The sequence below is a fragment of the Micropterus dolomieu genome, linkage group LG15 (assembly GCF_021292245.1).
Source record: "Micropterus dolomieu isolate WLL.071019.BEF.003 ecotype Adirondacks linkage group LG15, ASM2129224v1, whole genome shotgun sequence".
In the NCBI taxonomy this organism is placed as follows: domain Eukaryota; kingdom Metazoa; phylum Chordata; class Actinopteri; order Centrarchiformes; family Centrarchidae; genus Micropterus; species Micropterus dolomieu.
Genome location: NC_060164.1, coordinates 8,797,204 through 8,813,242, shown reverse-complemented (window position 1 = coordinate 8,813,242; position 16,039 = coordinate 8,797,204). Strand labels below are relative to the sequence as shown.

The 16,039-nt window shown below is 43.2% G+C and overlaps 1 protein-coding gene across 5 annotated transcripts in view; it reads right to left on the bottom strand.

Moving 5' to 3' along the window:
• The window catches only part of LOC123983769 (SLX4 interacting protein), a 34,944-nt gene that overhangs the window by 16,926 nt on the left and 1,979 nt on the right, over positions 1-16,039 (bottom strand). For 2 of the 5 annotated variants that reach the window (XM_046070102.1, XM_046070099.1), the window contains exons 3-4: positions 8,436-8,525; positions 7,999-8,125 (exon numbers count right to left, since the gene is read on the bottom strand). In XM_046070102.1, coding sequence (XP_045926058.1) covers positions 7,999-8,125; positions 8,436-8,525 — 217 coding nt within the window. Of the gene's footprint in view, positions 1-7,998; positions 8,126-8,435; positions 8,526-14,701; positions 14,761-15,308; positions 15,363-15,439; positions 15,742-16,039 lie in introns of those variants that run through there. The other 3 variants (XM_046070098.1, XM_046070101.1, XM_046070100.1) reach the window with 3 other exon arrangements.

Below are 16,039 nucleotides of genomic sequence, written 5' to 3'. Positions count from 1 at the left end.
CCCCCCCCTCACTGAATGCCTTTAAAGTTGGGGGTCCTTGGAAATCTGTCCCTTTAATACTTGGTGTACATAAAGTATGCGGTAATACCAGATATACCAACAAGCTTTAAACAGAGTGCTTCATTAACATTAACACACTATATGGTATGTTGAGAATGTTTGTCATAAATAATAGCAGCATTCCTTTATTGGAAACAAAAATTCAGATACTGGTATTCTTTAAATAGGAAAGCAGTAATCATGTATCACCCAATCTGGATGTCGACCCAGAGAAGAATGCATATTTGTTTTCTCTGCCCTTTCTGTGTCCAGGAGGGACCAGGAGGCAAGAATCTTTCATTGCACAGTCACGGCTTTCTATGTTTTCAGAAGCTTTGATTTAGTCCGTTAGACTCTTTAGCCTCATGTCTACTTCCACAACTATTCTTTTGCTTTCCCTGGTGGGTTGAGCTTGCCAATTCCCAGGACAAGTTTGACGGGGACGTCTGGACATGGAGTTGGGAACCAGTGCAACACCATGGCCTGAGACATCAGCTGTTGCTCCAACTTTATAACGTCCTGCACAGCGCAGAGTTGCTCTTGGCCCTCTGCCCGGGTTCTCTCGTGCTAAGCTTACATTCATGTTTCTCTCTCACAAACAGTGTGCTAGTACCTCCTCTGGGGATGAGTGTCCCCTTTCTGTGGCAACTGTAGCCCACAGTGGTGCAATACCCAAATCTGTAGAGTAGAGACTTTAAAGAGTTTCATTTGTACTTCCTTCAAGAGAAGATGGTCTTGCTTAATTGTTTTGAAACCCAATGCACAACAATATTATGACAGGTCAAATCAAACAGTAAACAAGCCAGCATGCCATGTTTTCAGAAATGTGGTTGATAATATCATAATCGCTTGAATGGAGATACTTCTACCATCTTGTAATAAAGCGCAGGACAACTACAGTAAAAAGGCGCACACACACACACACACACACACACACAGCTTCCTGGGAAAACAATGAGAGGAAAGAAAAGTCAACAAACCAAAAGGCACCCAGTGACTAGGACTGTAAAATGGAACAGACGGGTGAGAGGCATTCAGACCAGGGTCAAAGGTAAGCCCCCATGGAACAGACTTCATTAACTTCAGTCATATCCTGAGGAGATCATTAAAACAGCCATAGAAAACATAGCCTACTTCTCGCCATCCGCATTCCTGGCAGCCCTTGCTGTTGTGACTCCTGCAGGAATCCATAAGAATTTGTGCTCTGATATTCCTTTTCCTGACCAGGGGTGTTGGACTCGGGGAGGGAAAGGGGACTGAATTTACAGGGCCCTCATGTGTGGAGGGCCAACAAAGATACTAGAACGAATAGCCGTGGATGCGGGGAGGGGCCCATAGAGAATGATTATGTACAGGGCCCAGATTTTTGTGTGATGGCCCTGTTCCTGAATACAGTGGGTCCAGGGCATTTTACAAGAATACTTCACCGTCTTCGATTCAGTGCATTTACACGCACCCAGTTTATCTGAGCTTTCTGCAGTAACCTTCTTTAACAATGTAAAAGAGTACGTTTCCATAATCAAGGTCAAAATAAACCTGTTTAACACAGCAAAACCTTTACTTGAGGAAACCAATTTCATGGCCATGGATGTACTTAACTGGGTTTCTAACAGGATTCATTCCTGGAAAGCATCATCATGGCAACAATGCCAACTAATGAAAGGTAATGATAACTTGCAGCGATGCATCTTTGTATGCAAAATAGTTCAATCCAAAACCTGCAACTGAAATAACTAAGTCTAAACAGTTTCTAAAGATTGTTTTAAAAATTCAGACCCATGTGCACTATAAGGAAAAAAATGAATGGCCTAATGGTCAGTCAGTCCAAATGTTTCCAACAAAAATGAAAAAGACCTTTTTAGGCAGTAATATTATATATCATTAATACACTTTAATTATGCCAACACTACTTCAAAAGCATGGCACTAAGAAGGAGAGAAATCTGATTATCCACCAGCTGCACGTAAACGCAGGTTTTACAGTAACCTGGTTGTTGCAGTGCATGTAAAAGGCATTCTCCAATTTCCTGCCGTAACCTGATTTCTACCATTAACCGTGTTTCTAGTGTGCATGTAAATGTAGTGACTGTATGTCAGGAGAACTGCAATTCCCACGCAGCCCCTTTATGAACAGGAGTTGAATCAGCAGGACAGTCAGACATCAGTGCCTGAGAATCCTGCTCTTTTGACATCCCTGCTTTGATGTGGACCCCCTCCTTCTGTCCTCAAGTGTGGGTGGAGAGTTAGGGCTTAGGGAGAGAGAGAGAGGGGTGGAGTGGTGAAGGATGAGAGAGCATGAGGAAGTTACCCATATGTAAGTGGGGGCTTTCCTGGAAGGACATCACTCTCTGTGTGTAACTGTAACTACGGCCGTAGCAGCGTACTGTGCCTTATCATCCTGCACAACGTCCACCTGAAACAATATTTGCACATGAGTGTTCAATTTAACATTTGGGTGACCCCTTCATCGCAGTTACAAAATACGCCGCAGCATGGTAGCTCAGGCCAACCCATAATGCAGCATGTGACTAAAGTGGTGGGGAGCATTTTGGAGCACAGAACAATTATCAAGGGAAAAAAAATCTAGTTCTCAGAAACATAATCTGACGAGAGAAATGCAGTCACAATGCAAAATGTCATTTTTAATCATCATTATACCTTCATTAGCCCAAGAGGCTACAAATCTCTCAAAGTGATGCCACTGTTTATATTAAAGAGCATTCAGAATGAGGGTGTAAACTGCTTATTTTGCATTAAGCAAATCATTTGGATTCATTTTGTGCGGAGCAGTTTTGTGGACTTTAGTTATGCATTCTGCCATCCTTTTAAAACTCAGATCAAGGTCTCACTGGAAGCACGCTGTCTCTGCTTGCTGGGTCCACTGCAAATCTGCTAGCCCCTGTTTATGAATCTTAACATCTAGATTTTGCTACCACTTACTAATGATGGCAGGTATCACTAGTCAGTGGGTAAGTCCATGAAGAAAAGAAGAAAATTCTGTGTTGAACCTGAAATTCTGAATTTTATTTAAACTTTTAAATGTTTGAATGATATAACGCACTGGCCTTAGGTGAATAAAATGCCTGGAAAGCATTAAGGTTTACAATTATGTGTTCCTGACAACAAAAGGCAAATTTTGCACACAGAACCAGATTGACATCTGTCCACAGGAAAAACCACACAGCTCACAAGAGCACATGAAACTCGCCTGTTTCTTTCAAAGTGAAGTAAGAGCAGAATAACAGCGACATCCTCCGAAATGTTTCAGTAATTCCTAAAAACAAGGCATTCTGGTCAGGCAGAACACTTAGCATGAGTTCAAGAGAGTGTGTGCCATCTCCCAGACCAGATTGTGGTAAATGGGAACAGTCACATGAATGTGATCCATGCTCAGGCTCAGTCCCTAATTATATGGGAAAAGAGTGTGGTGTGACAGCTATGGCGGGGATTGTGGTTGTGTCCTAAGAGACTACAGCTGACCCTGCGGAGAAGGAGAAAGTGAGAAAACATAAAGAGACAACACGAGGAGAGGAGAGTGCATAAATGTAAAAAAATGCAAAGGACAAAAAAAGAAGGACAGTGTCTGTATGTGTGCAATAATAGGGAGGGGGGTTTACAATGGAGTCAGGCTGCCCTATGTGTTGCTGCTGAGTAAGGCTGGGGGCTTACAGGAAGGATTTAAAGGGCCACAGCAACACCACAAAGCACCAGGGGGAAGGGGGTTGCCCAGCAGGGGCCTGGGGAGGGAGGGCAAGTGGGGAGAGGGGCAGGCTGGCCAGACTAGCTACTCTGATCAGGATCCATTTCCAGCCCGGGCCTTGGAATTCTTTTGTTCCTGTCACAGGTCTCCGTTTCCCTATCGCCTTAATCCCAGCCTGCCTCACGCCCAGTAACACAGAGCAGGCCAGGTAACTCTGCCACAGGCATGCTTCTCTATTTACAGGCCAGTCCCTGCATAAAAGCCACTCAAACAAATGTAAAGTAAAAGCCATGGTAGCACTGAGAAGAAACAAGGTGACTTAATGCAGGTTGTCACTACAAAAATGCTTCAGTGTCTTCAGTAAAAGTGCTGTGAACTATCAGTAGGAAGCAGAAAGGTTGTCATGTAATATTTCTCCCTAATATGGACAACAAGCAAATCATTTGGATTCATTTTGTGTACAATGCACGTGTAAATATTTGTGCATTTTAAACACTGAAAGTCGCATATTGACTGAATAGTTTTTTTCATAAACTGTATAGCCCTTCAAAGCCCCAGAGAAGCCAAACAAAGCTAAATCCATTACAGGGCAGTTCAAAAATTACCCATCTCCCTTTTAGTCACTACACATCCTCCGCATTCTTCATTGGGAAGGAGATGGTCATTCGTAAACACATTCTCCAACAGTAAAGCTATCCAGCAACACTTGTGCTTTTCCCGCAATGGCCGTAGCCAGGCTGCCTTAAGCCCCCTTCATAGGGCTGCCAAGAGGAGTCAGTGGTACACTGTGCAGCACTCGCAAAGCCCTCTCCCACGGCTATTAGTGACCATTCATCTGGGGAGCCTGGGAAAATGCCTCTCCAGCCTGCTGTGGCCATGGGGAAACAGGCTGGCAGGTGTTCCCTCCCCCTAAGCCCTGGCACCTGTGCAAGGAGAGGAAGAAGGAACCAGCTCTGCCATGAGCAAAAATGGACTCTACTGTAGGTACCACTTTGCCAGGGCTCCTCTGACTACTCTGACTGCTAGGAAGTCTCTCAAACACCAGGCTAAACCACACCCGAGCTCTGCCTCACATGGAGAGATCAATGTGGCGGTATCAATACTAATGGCAGGCGTCAGACATCTGGTAATGTGCTTTGGCAGTTTGAAATGGCATGTTAACTAAATCCGTGTAAAATCTCAGTCTTCTCAGTTTACACTGTGCACATACACACAAATATATACACCATTATGGACTACAAAATCAATATCCCCTCGAGGTAAAGTAATACTCGACCACAAGCAAATGAAAATCAAGATAACACACAATCAGCAAGTCAACTAAATCTAATCTAATGCAAAAAGTAGAAGTTTATTGATAATGTCTGGCAAACAATCTCTTGGGCAGTCTGTACAGCATTTGTTGTCCAAGGGGGCCATGTCTCAAACGAAAAGGTTTTCCTTCTGTTTTCTACAAGCCAGTGGCATCTTCATGAAGACAAATCTTGCTGTCATAGAGCATAAACAACAGCTTCCTTATTCCAATCTCATATCAAATGACAAAAATGTATTCCTCAAAGCCCAGAGAACCTATTATCCACTCATTTTCAATCTGTAATTACACTGAGAAATGTGGGTGTGTTCAACACAATCTACCGGGGAGAATGCATGAGGCCTCTCCCAAGCTCCCCTTCCCTGGGTTTCTAAAGTCTAGCATGTCCATTCGGCTTGTTCGGAGCCAAGATGTTTGGTGGGAAAAGTTCCCTCTGTTCATCTCTCTAAAAACATAAATAAATCACATCACTATGAGCTAATCATGAAGTCTCAAGTAGCATGGGTAAAAAAAAAAAAAGGAATGAGGGGGGCTTGGGTTGACAGTTGGAAATTGGCCTCTGCAGCTGAGATTTGAAGAAATGACTTTGGATTTATGTTGGCAGAAGAACTGGGTTAAGCCCCTTTCTGACATGTTCACCGGGTGCTATACACACACATATGCACCCAACACAACATATATACATAAATACAATAACCCACAGAGATAACTCGGATACAAACACTTGCACTGGAGGACCTTGGAATGTTAAAAGCTGTTGATAGCTCATTTGAAGTGCCAACAGCTGAGGCTGTTACGCTGTTCTTACTGCTGTCTGTTGGCGGAAGCCCCTGTGATTTCACAATGGCACCAGCTCAAACACCGCCTTATACAAGACCCACAATCCCCCTCCCATACCATCCCACACATAGCACCACACTCCATCTGCCTATTCTTGGCCGAGACATCAGTGCTACCCCGCCTGACACCTTTCTCCATATGCAACAACATATATGTGCACGTGTTCCAGCACGTACACACATCTCACTCCAGGATTTCCAGCCTAATTCTGCTCTCAAATAACATAATGCTTCACACAGATGCAAACTGGTCTACGGCTCAAACAGATGCACGCAGAAAACCAGCTTCCACACTCCCTGCTATGGGCAGTCTGCAAGTCCTGCGTGGATTAGCAGGTTAGCATTTGACCTTGCAGAATAGATGACCCCCTATACTTAATACCCACCCTGAGGTTTGCTGGGCTTTCCTCCCTAAGCCTTAAGTCTGTCCTCCCCTTTTTATGGCTCCTGCCTGCCTGCTTGCTTCTCACAGTCACAGTCTCCATCTTTACTGCTCTGCCGCCTCCCTCACATGGGACAATGAAAAAGACCAAGAATGTCATTACACTCACTTAAGACCTTTAATAGGACTAGAGCACATGAACTGTGTAGGCCTGTTTAAGGCGCTATACCTTTTCATGTTCTGTGAGGGGAAAAATTCTCCTATGTGGTGTGGAGTCGTGTTCCTCTGGTTACATTCTTTTTTGGCAAAGCTGCAAGGAGCTTAATCATTTTTACATGCATATTTCACTGCTGAAATACTGATAGTCCCCTTGTTCACACAGTGGAGTGAAAGTGTGTGTGTGTGTGTGTGTGTGTGTGTGTGTGTGTGTGTGTGTGTGTGTGTGGTGTGTGTTGTGTGTGTGTGTGTGGAGCCTCAGTCTGTGATCTCCATCATTAGAGATGTCTGTCTCTCCTCAGTCTGTCATGGGGAATATGAGACAAGCTTTTCAGTAACCTTACACTGTCAGCCTGTCCACACGTAGCCCAGGGGGAGGATATATCTCTCCAACAGACCGTCGCTCCTTCTGATTCTTGCAGATAATGTCATGCAAGCCGTATGCCTACTTATGATGACCATACGTGAATCAAGAAAATGACAAAAGTCCAATAACATGTACACATGTATCTGTGTATGAAAACAAATGCACACATGGACACACAGTTTTAGCGGATGAGAAGACTAAAGTTGCGTGACAGGCAGCGTTGCAGCCACAGGGGAAACTTTATGGGGCAGACTGCCCTGTAATCCCGCTATCACAGTCAGGCCTACCCTGCTGAGTGAGACCATTTTAACTGCCCTTAACTGCTACCTGTGACAAACCTGTCTGCCTTACAACACGTAACCGCAGGGTTCCTCTGAAGCTAAGCTTACAGCGCTTCAAAGGCACGTGTGTGGGTGGCTGGAGGAATATACTTGCATTGGATAAACAGGAATGAATTGAATTGGCTTATTCATATTGGAGCATAATTTATAGATTTTTCTCTGTGTATATAAGGTTGTATGTGTGTCAAGGCAACTGTTTTAGGTGGAAGTACAGATACAGAGGTGAGCCAACATCACTTTAAACGCAAAAGTAACACACATCAGCCCTTTTAATGGACTTACGTTTCGTGCCAAGTTAAACAGCGCAACACAATATAAAAACTCCTATCAGCTCTTGCCTCATGGTCACACCCTGGGCGTAGAGAGAGCCACCGTGTCCCGACTAGTTGTGTTGTCTTTCCTCCCACATTATACCTCAAAAAAGGTAGTCATGGAATACTATTTAGACTGTTTTGTAACTCCATTCCCTTCCTCCTCAGAGCCCACCCCCATGTGCACAGCCATATCTGTGCACTGACATAAAATAATGTTTTTGGCACTTATTTAAGAGTTGATGATAGACACACCTAAGACAAGGAAATGGAAGACAAAGGTGACTACATTCGGAGGAATGAGCAACAGTAAAATCAAGACATAATATATAATGTGTATTCATTACCAAATAAAAATTTAAACTACTGCCCCATTAAACACATGAAGAAGCAATGTTATACACAATGATGGACCAAAACTCAATAATTATGTCATAATAAATATAGACTATTTGGCTCTAGTGCGGTGTAATGAGGGTCACAAGATGTTACCTTTTACAAAAAAGGCTGAAGCAGGAGCCAGCTCCTTCTTCTGTTTGGGCTGTCTTTTTTTGTGGAGGGACTCTGTGTACTGCTTAACCCTCTGCTCCACAGCACCTCGAACCAGGGCTGTGACCTCCTACAAACAGAGGCAGATATTTCAGTACAGCAACATGTTGTTGAACTGCTGAGAGAACACAATTTTTGATGATGAATAAACAGCGGGACAGTAGAAGTATCAAGTGAATAGCCAGTAAGGCAACTCCACAAGTGGCTAGGTGGAGAGACAGTTTTACAATGAAACCCCCTAAGAAGAATAGACAGAAGGCTCAGAGTCATTTCAGATTCCACGCTGCTGCTGTCTTTTGAAAAGGCCCCCAGCCAGAACAGAAGCCATATATTCACTCACACACTTATTCACACCCACGCCCTTCTCCCTGTGTCTCTACCTCGATGTGGTCCGTAGGAAACCAGCTGGCGTCCTCTTGGCCGCCCAGGGGCAGAACGTGGAGATCCACCAGCACAGCAAAGTTCCCACACTGTAACACAAAGAGGAAAGACAGCCACAGGTTGCTGAGGGGCATTGAGCTCACGGACAACAAAGGAAATCAGAGTGTGGGTGATTGACAGCGAGACAAACCACAATGACCCCCTGTGTCCTCAAACATCACCCCAGGCCTCTCACAACAGCCCTCTCCCTACTATTTCTGTGTCTAGCCATCTCTTTACCAATCTTGTTACAAAAACAGTATGGCCCTCTCTGGCTCCTCATATTTCCCCTCACTCAGCGTAAAAGTAATTTTCGTTCTATAAGCTTTGCAGTGCAATCACTGCCTTAGATCAGAGCAGGCTGCACAAATAAAGTTTAAAGATGTACCACATAAATGAGGATTATCCTACTTTGTGTCAGAGTGGTGATAAAACTCAACAGATCTACCCTAAAGCGCTACATGTTTCTGCACTTCTGCTCTGCAACTTTTGAGTGCTGGAGAAAGCTGAGTAGAGGGCTGTAGAGTGGATTCCTGAAGCACTACGTCGTTGTGTCAATGACAATATGCTACAAGGGACAGGGAAGCCAGAAATGCCGCGGCTGGTTAAGTCGCTGTTACATCTTTCTCAGGCTAGCCTGATTATGGTTTACACATGAGTGCAAAAACTGCCCGTTGCAGAGAGCAAATGGATGTGGGTCTCGTGTGAACTTCGCCTCTCCCTGGACTAGGAAGTAATGGATGGACTGAGACCACCCACAACATGACAAAGAGGAGCAACAAGTTCTGCCCTAAAACCCAGAGTGACAATGCAGCAAAAAGCACTGAACAGAATGGGGTAGCAAAAACACAAAGCTGTATAAAGACAAAACCAGACACAGATTTCAGGCGCTCGGTGCAGAACTTGGAAAAGAGTGTGTACAAACAGAAGAGGTTATTCATTTAGTAACGGGAAATACTTACGCACACTAAAAGCTTTGTTTTGAGCCAGGCTCGTCCCCTGGGCTGAAGTATCGCAGACAGAATGACTAAACTCTACAACCCAGATTTGAGGGATGTTCCTACGGCCTTGCTCTCAAGATGACGCAAGAGAATGAATTAACAGGGCGTCTAGTGGAAAGGCCCACGCTACTCTAGACACAAGCCTACACTTCGCAAGTCCAAACTCTCTTTAGTTGTCTCCTTCTCTTGTTTATAATTAGTTAGGTTAGCTCCTTCGTCAAAGAAGGCTAAATATGGGCTGTCAGCCCCCTCCCTTTTTCCTTTCTGATCGTCTTTCTGCAAATAATAACTGAAGTCAAGCTATTTCCTTATTTCTACATGCAGGTCAACTAGAGGAGAACGTTCAAATCAATTTCAATCCAAGTTTGCACTGCTCATCTGCAGAATTTGTCATGTCCTTAAGACCTGATGTGCGCCAACTTGTACTATGTATGTCTCTACATCGGTGTCACCAAGAGTAATGGGAAACGAATGCTATTCTAAGTCTCTTAAAAAGGCAATGCTTTCATCTGTGATCCAGTGACTCATCATTCCAGATCTTGAAATGTGTGAGAACAGGAGAGAGTACAAAAGACAAGCATAAAAAATTCCTTGTACAAACTTTGCAAGACTATAAACAAAAGTTGCTGTACGTAAACATGCTTTCACAAAGACAAGAACGCCACGGACCAGAACAGAGCCCCCCTTATATGCAAGCTCTTCATGTATAAAATGTGTGCACTTTGCCTGTCAGTATCAGCTCATCCCTGCAGATCAGTATTCTCCCCATCCACCACCCTTTGTCTCACAGCGGTCCACGGATGACTGGTGGCCTCAGCTGACTACCTCCAACAATTACCCATGTGTGGGAAAGCCTAGCAACAGAGGGTCAGACCTTGTCAATCAAAATACAGGGACAGACAAGTGGATGAGCCCCACAGTGGTTTCTTGGGGTTGGATTTGACACATGCTGGATGGGTTTGGTATCCTGACCTTAGTCTCTGACTTTTGAGACCTAAGAATGGCTTACATATGAATATAGGAACTCTGCCACTATGTTACCAGTTTATTGGGTAAAATGATATAATGACGCTGCAATAAATCCTGTGAAACTTAAAACGTTCAAGTTTCGTCGACAGAGAAATTTTAATTCACCCCCATAGTCATATTTGAGGTTTTAGTTAATGGTGGTGCAGCATTGGACTGCTTTATAATGAGAGGTGTTTCTACTGTCCCCTGCAGTCACATAATCCTGAAAATCGGGACCACAAGATCAGTCTTCTACAACAATCTTACACAATGTTAATTTGATCAAATATCCTGGAATGAAAAGAGCAGTACAGGGAGTGCGGCCCTTACAGAGCGACACAGCAGGGTGAATCCCCTAAAGTGGTTTCTGAGCTTCTGATTTAGTCCGTGTTTCGGGCTGAAAGCCAGACGTGTAGCAAGCCTTAGACCAACTTCCTTTTATCACATTAGAGCAGCAGACAAGACTCAAATGGGAACTGGACATTAATGATAAACATTGGTCTGCCCCTTACACAAAAACAGCATGTGATTCCCTGAGCTTCTCAGAAACAGGCAATCAGGAATGCGAACTAATGCAATCACACTAATAAGAAAACAATTTATTTGCCCAGCAAAACTGGGGGTTTCATGGAGGCACAAATTTCCTGCTCAAGTGTCAATCTCAAGTCAATCGAGTCAAGGCTGTGCTCTTGAGGTGCAGCTATCAGGGCTTTTTACAAAGGATGTTTGTGTTGAGAGTGGCAGATAAGACAAAAAAGCAGCAGAATCTAATTTTACACAAAGGCTCTGACTACAATCACAGCATGTGGTCTAAATTTGTCAACTCCCACCACAAAGAATGACCTGTGGATCTTTAAGCTGAACTCTGTCATGAACTATGACCTCCATGTATTCCCCCACTTGAAGCCCAGCTATGCCCACTTTTTAGTGATATCTCTGCAAGCAGCACAATACTTTGTAGATGCAGGAATACAGACCCCCCCTTACTTGACCAAAGCACACTGAAAGTACCTAAAAAAAAAAAAAATCCAGTAAGCCAATTGCAAGGTTTAAAACAGCAAGATAAACGTCCTCTCAGCAAATACTACCACACACGGTACAGGCCTACCTTGCTCTAAAACACCATCTCTACAGTATCAAAAGCAGGGTCCTAAAATATTTAATTAACCTGACATATTAATTCATCAAATTCATGAGCTAGCGTACTTTGTGTATTTTGCTTTGACACATTTAAGGCAATACTCTGAGCAACTGTCGCTGTTGTTGAAAAGAAACGTTTGATAAAGGACCAAGTTCTAGAGGAAGTTACTCTTTTCATACACACAAAAGTGGGCCAGCACCGCTTTGTCCTCCGTCTTGCACAGGCTTTTTAGAGTTTGAAACAGAGTCTGAAGGCTGAATGAGAGGCGGCAAGGAGCGCTACTTAATACCAAATCCTTTATTGTGCCATCTTTTGTGTGCTGTTGCACAGTGAATGAATAGGGCTGAGTCTTCCTGAAGGCTAAGCTCAACTTCTCTATCCTAATTCTCCCCACTGCCAATCTGATGACCCCTAGGATGAAAAAAGGGGTTAACAAAGACAAAAAACATTAAAACATTTGAGGCTGAAGCTGCCCACAGTCCAAAGCACAACATGACAAAATTCCTTCATATTTTCTGTCTGTAAATGAACAAATGCGGACTGAAACCCACTGACGGCTCCTTTCCCTTTCTTGTCGTCGGGGCTCTGGACTATATCACTCTCAGTTCCCAAAACACTCTCTACCTTCCCTTATCTCTCTCCCAGACCCGGCTCTCCATCCTCCCGCCTGTGCTGCTCCAAGATGGGCACGGGGCCCAAACTCTACGAGCGGCTTCACCCGCCTCCCCACCTCGCTGCCCTTTGCCATTGCTATCGCACCATATAAGAACCAGACCTTCTCGGACTGCACTTAGCTCAGAGGCTAACACTAACCAGCCGCAGATGTTTACATTGGGAGAGAAGGGGCAGCAGATGCAGTCTCACTCAATAAAACTTGCATCTCTCCCACTCTCCCTTTGTCTCTCTCTTTTTCTCTCTCCATACCTCTTTCTGCAAGTCTGCAAAGAACCCAGGGGAGCTCTTTAGATCTGTGGGTGTGACAACCTTGCTCTCAGGCATTATTTGCCTCATTCCCAGCTCTCTCTGTGCTGTGAGTCACCTGGGTTTCCCCTTTAAAAAAAACTTTTTTTTCTTTCCAATTTTTCAAACTGCCAGATACTGAAATATAAGACTTCATTATTATTGAGACGAATGTTAATTACAGATATTGCGCGGTGTGTTTTATGTGCAAAGCGTCCTTCATTCAGGTGAATGTTAGCACACCTGAGTCCTCTTTATTTGATGATAAAAAAAAAAAGAGACACAACCCAAGAATGGAATTCCAGCAGCAAGAACAGACAGGAATATCTCCAGGTAACACTCAGCAAACAAAACTCAGACCCATCCTTGAGAAATTGGTAGATTGAGAGAAATAGCAGGCTGAGAAGTGTTGGGCCTCATTAGGAATTGTGAATTCTGTACAGCAATGTAGGTCAGTGTTGACATGAAAGGGAGCTCTTTTTGTAACTCTTGTCATCTTCTTGTGAAATATTCCCCAAGTAGTAAAGTGTCAAAATGTTTCTAATCAGACTGCAATGATTGTGTACAGAGGCAAGATGTGTGGTCGGATATGAGCTCATCTATGAGTGACAACAACGCTAAACAGCACATGACATTAAACTACTCTGTGATACCTCAATCTTTAGTCTCGGTCTCTTACTACATTAGTTGGTGAGAAAGTCAGCAGTACATATTGCTAATAGAAGGCAGATTGCAGGGCTCTGCAGTGGTAATGTACTGGCATACAGCAAGAGCTTCAGTGGATCAGTGTTTTAGCCTGCAGGCCCTTTTCAGGAGTTCTGAGAAGTGGCAGGTCACTATATAGTCTAAGCCTATTTAAGACGGAGCATACCAGCACCTCCTGCAGTTCCACAGACCAGGGAGGGGGTTGCTTTGAAAACATCTTAGGAGGAAGAATCATAAAACACACCGCTGAAACAGCCTACTAAACATGGCATGGTGAATCCAAGAACATAACTCATAATTGCTTCAATAATCCTCGCTCTCTATGCGAGCTGGCAAATAGAGTTTGCAACATGCCTTTGTGTAAACAATGTCTCTAAGCAGATTTTTCTTCTTTAATATTCTAAGAAGTTAATTCATTCATAGAAAAACACGGTGGTAGTGGTGTTTGTTTTGCAAAAGACGAGCCCAGGGTAGCGCCTTTAATGCTATTGTTTGGACTGGTCCCTCCTAACATACTTGTTTGTGGTTAGTTGGTTAAGCATGGTAAAGGCTGTGTGCATTTTCTCAGGCAGAGTAACACAACAGTATCATTATGTACCCAGTGGGAAGGAACCTTCTGTGAACTTCCCTCCAGCTGAGGGGGGTGGTGGGGTAGCCTGTATGCAGGCATGCATATGAAACAAATAAAGGGGGTGAATGCAATATCTGGTCAACCAGGCACACATGGCATTACGGAGGATGTGAGAGATCAGTGCGAATGTCTGCAGCCCTCGTCCAGAACTCTCAATAAATGAAACATCAACAAAAGAGAGACCAGCGGCTTTTCCTGCACTTAACAAAAACATCTGATGTGCATTATTCCTGACAGAGCATCAAAATGAGGATGAACAGCTTGGCTTTTTAATAGAATGGGTTTCCTCTGCTCTGTATGGCTGGGTCCTTTAACAAAAAGGCACTGAGGGAGGCAGTCAGAGAATTTCAAAAGGTGACCAGAAACCCTGAATAACGTGTTCAAAAGGATGAACAACAACATCAGAATGTGGAGGCAGGACCGTTGAAACATGTAGCTGTACTTCCCTCTAGTGGCCAAAGAATTTGTTACGGAAAAGGACCAAATAATGAACATAACCGACACAGAAAACGTTGCAACAGAATATTGATCCTGTACATGTTGGAGAAGCAAGCATTTATTCCTGTTTCCTATTATTATTATTATTATTATTAACACATTATTTATATATACATACATACATACACACAATACAGAACTTGTCTTTGTTGAAAATTTGCTTGAGCTTTCATGTGCAAAAAAAAAAAGTTAAAGCTTGAATTTTCAATTGCTGTTGCACATAAATATTCTACAGTTCACTGCACTACAAGGGTCTGCACTGTATATTTAATTTCCACTTACCTTAATGACAAATTTGAGAGGAGCCATTGCAGTGAACACAGGAGTCCTGCTAGTTTCACCTGAAACAAGTGTATAGTCGTGGATTACAAATGGTAACCTAAAAACACCAATCCAGTGAGCATACATCGTAGATAACATAAAACTGACAGGTTTAGTTTACCATCTTCCTAAGAAAATAACACAAGTTATCTGTCTTTTAATAGACTGTTATGGAGCGTCTGTGGTGACCTTATAGTGTGTTATTCATCTCGTGCAGAGATACCTTGGTAGGTTTGTTATTAGTTACACAGTACTCAGTTTCTTACAGATATTTATGGTTCTCCTAAACGCAATACACTGTAAGGTCCTACCGCCAACCTAAACGATTTTGATGGTGAATCAGTTATTAACGTCAGCTAACACTGGTTAATGTTAACGTATGCTTTGACTTTCATTAACTCTAACGTTAATAAGGTCAGGTTGTGGAGAACTACATTAACGTGACCTCTTCAAACGCAGCTAGATACAGCTAAACAATTCTAGCCTTAGAATAATTACAGTTTAAGTAGTTGTTGTAAAGTAAGGGTTTGTCGAGTAACGTTAGGTTAACGTTAATGATTAACCTTACTGTTAACGAAATGATGCCTCCAACATTAAACCATCGTTAACACATTACATGTTAGTGCCACTACAAAACCTGGGTGATAACGTTGTGTAAACATTAATAAGGTAACATACAATGAACAAGATATTTCATACCGCCAACAGTTTTGAATGTTTGTCAAACGATGAGGCTGCAGGAGATGACGTCACATGCTGTTTGTAGTCCAACAACTGCAAAGCCAGTATTGTAATCGCAGCTTTCAGTGAATGGCGTTTGGCAAAAAAATACCTCGAAACTACCGAGTACGGTAGTAAAGCGACTGTCTAGCTCTGCTATAAAGCAGAGTTTGAATTTAATTATCCGTCGTGTACGCAACAATTTCTGAAGACCGGCGAGAAAATGCGACGGTTTATCGGATAGGACCCCACTAGGACCCAATGCTGTGACCGTTACCCCGCTACCATGGAAACGAGTTGCGCGTTAAAAAACGCCAGTATTAATCTCGAAATTTAACGTTGTCGAATTGTATCTAAATATAATTTGTATCATATACTGCAAAGTAACATTGTATAATTTGTTTTAATAAACTATTATGAAGCCCGTATCCAAAAGTGGTCAATTATTTGTCAGGCAATGCTTTATGTCTCACTATCCGACGGACGCAAACTAAGGTGCTTAACAGGGAAACATCAAGGCAGCGTTTTCTATCAAATTTCGCTTAACAGACAGTTTAAAAGACACTATTGTGGCTTAGA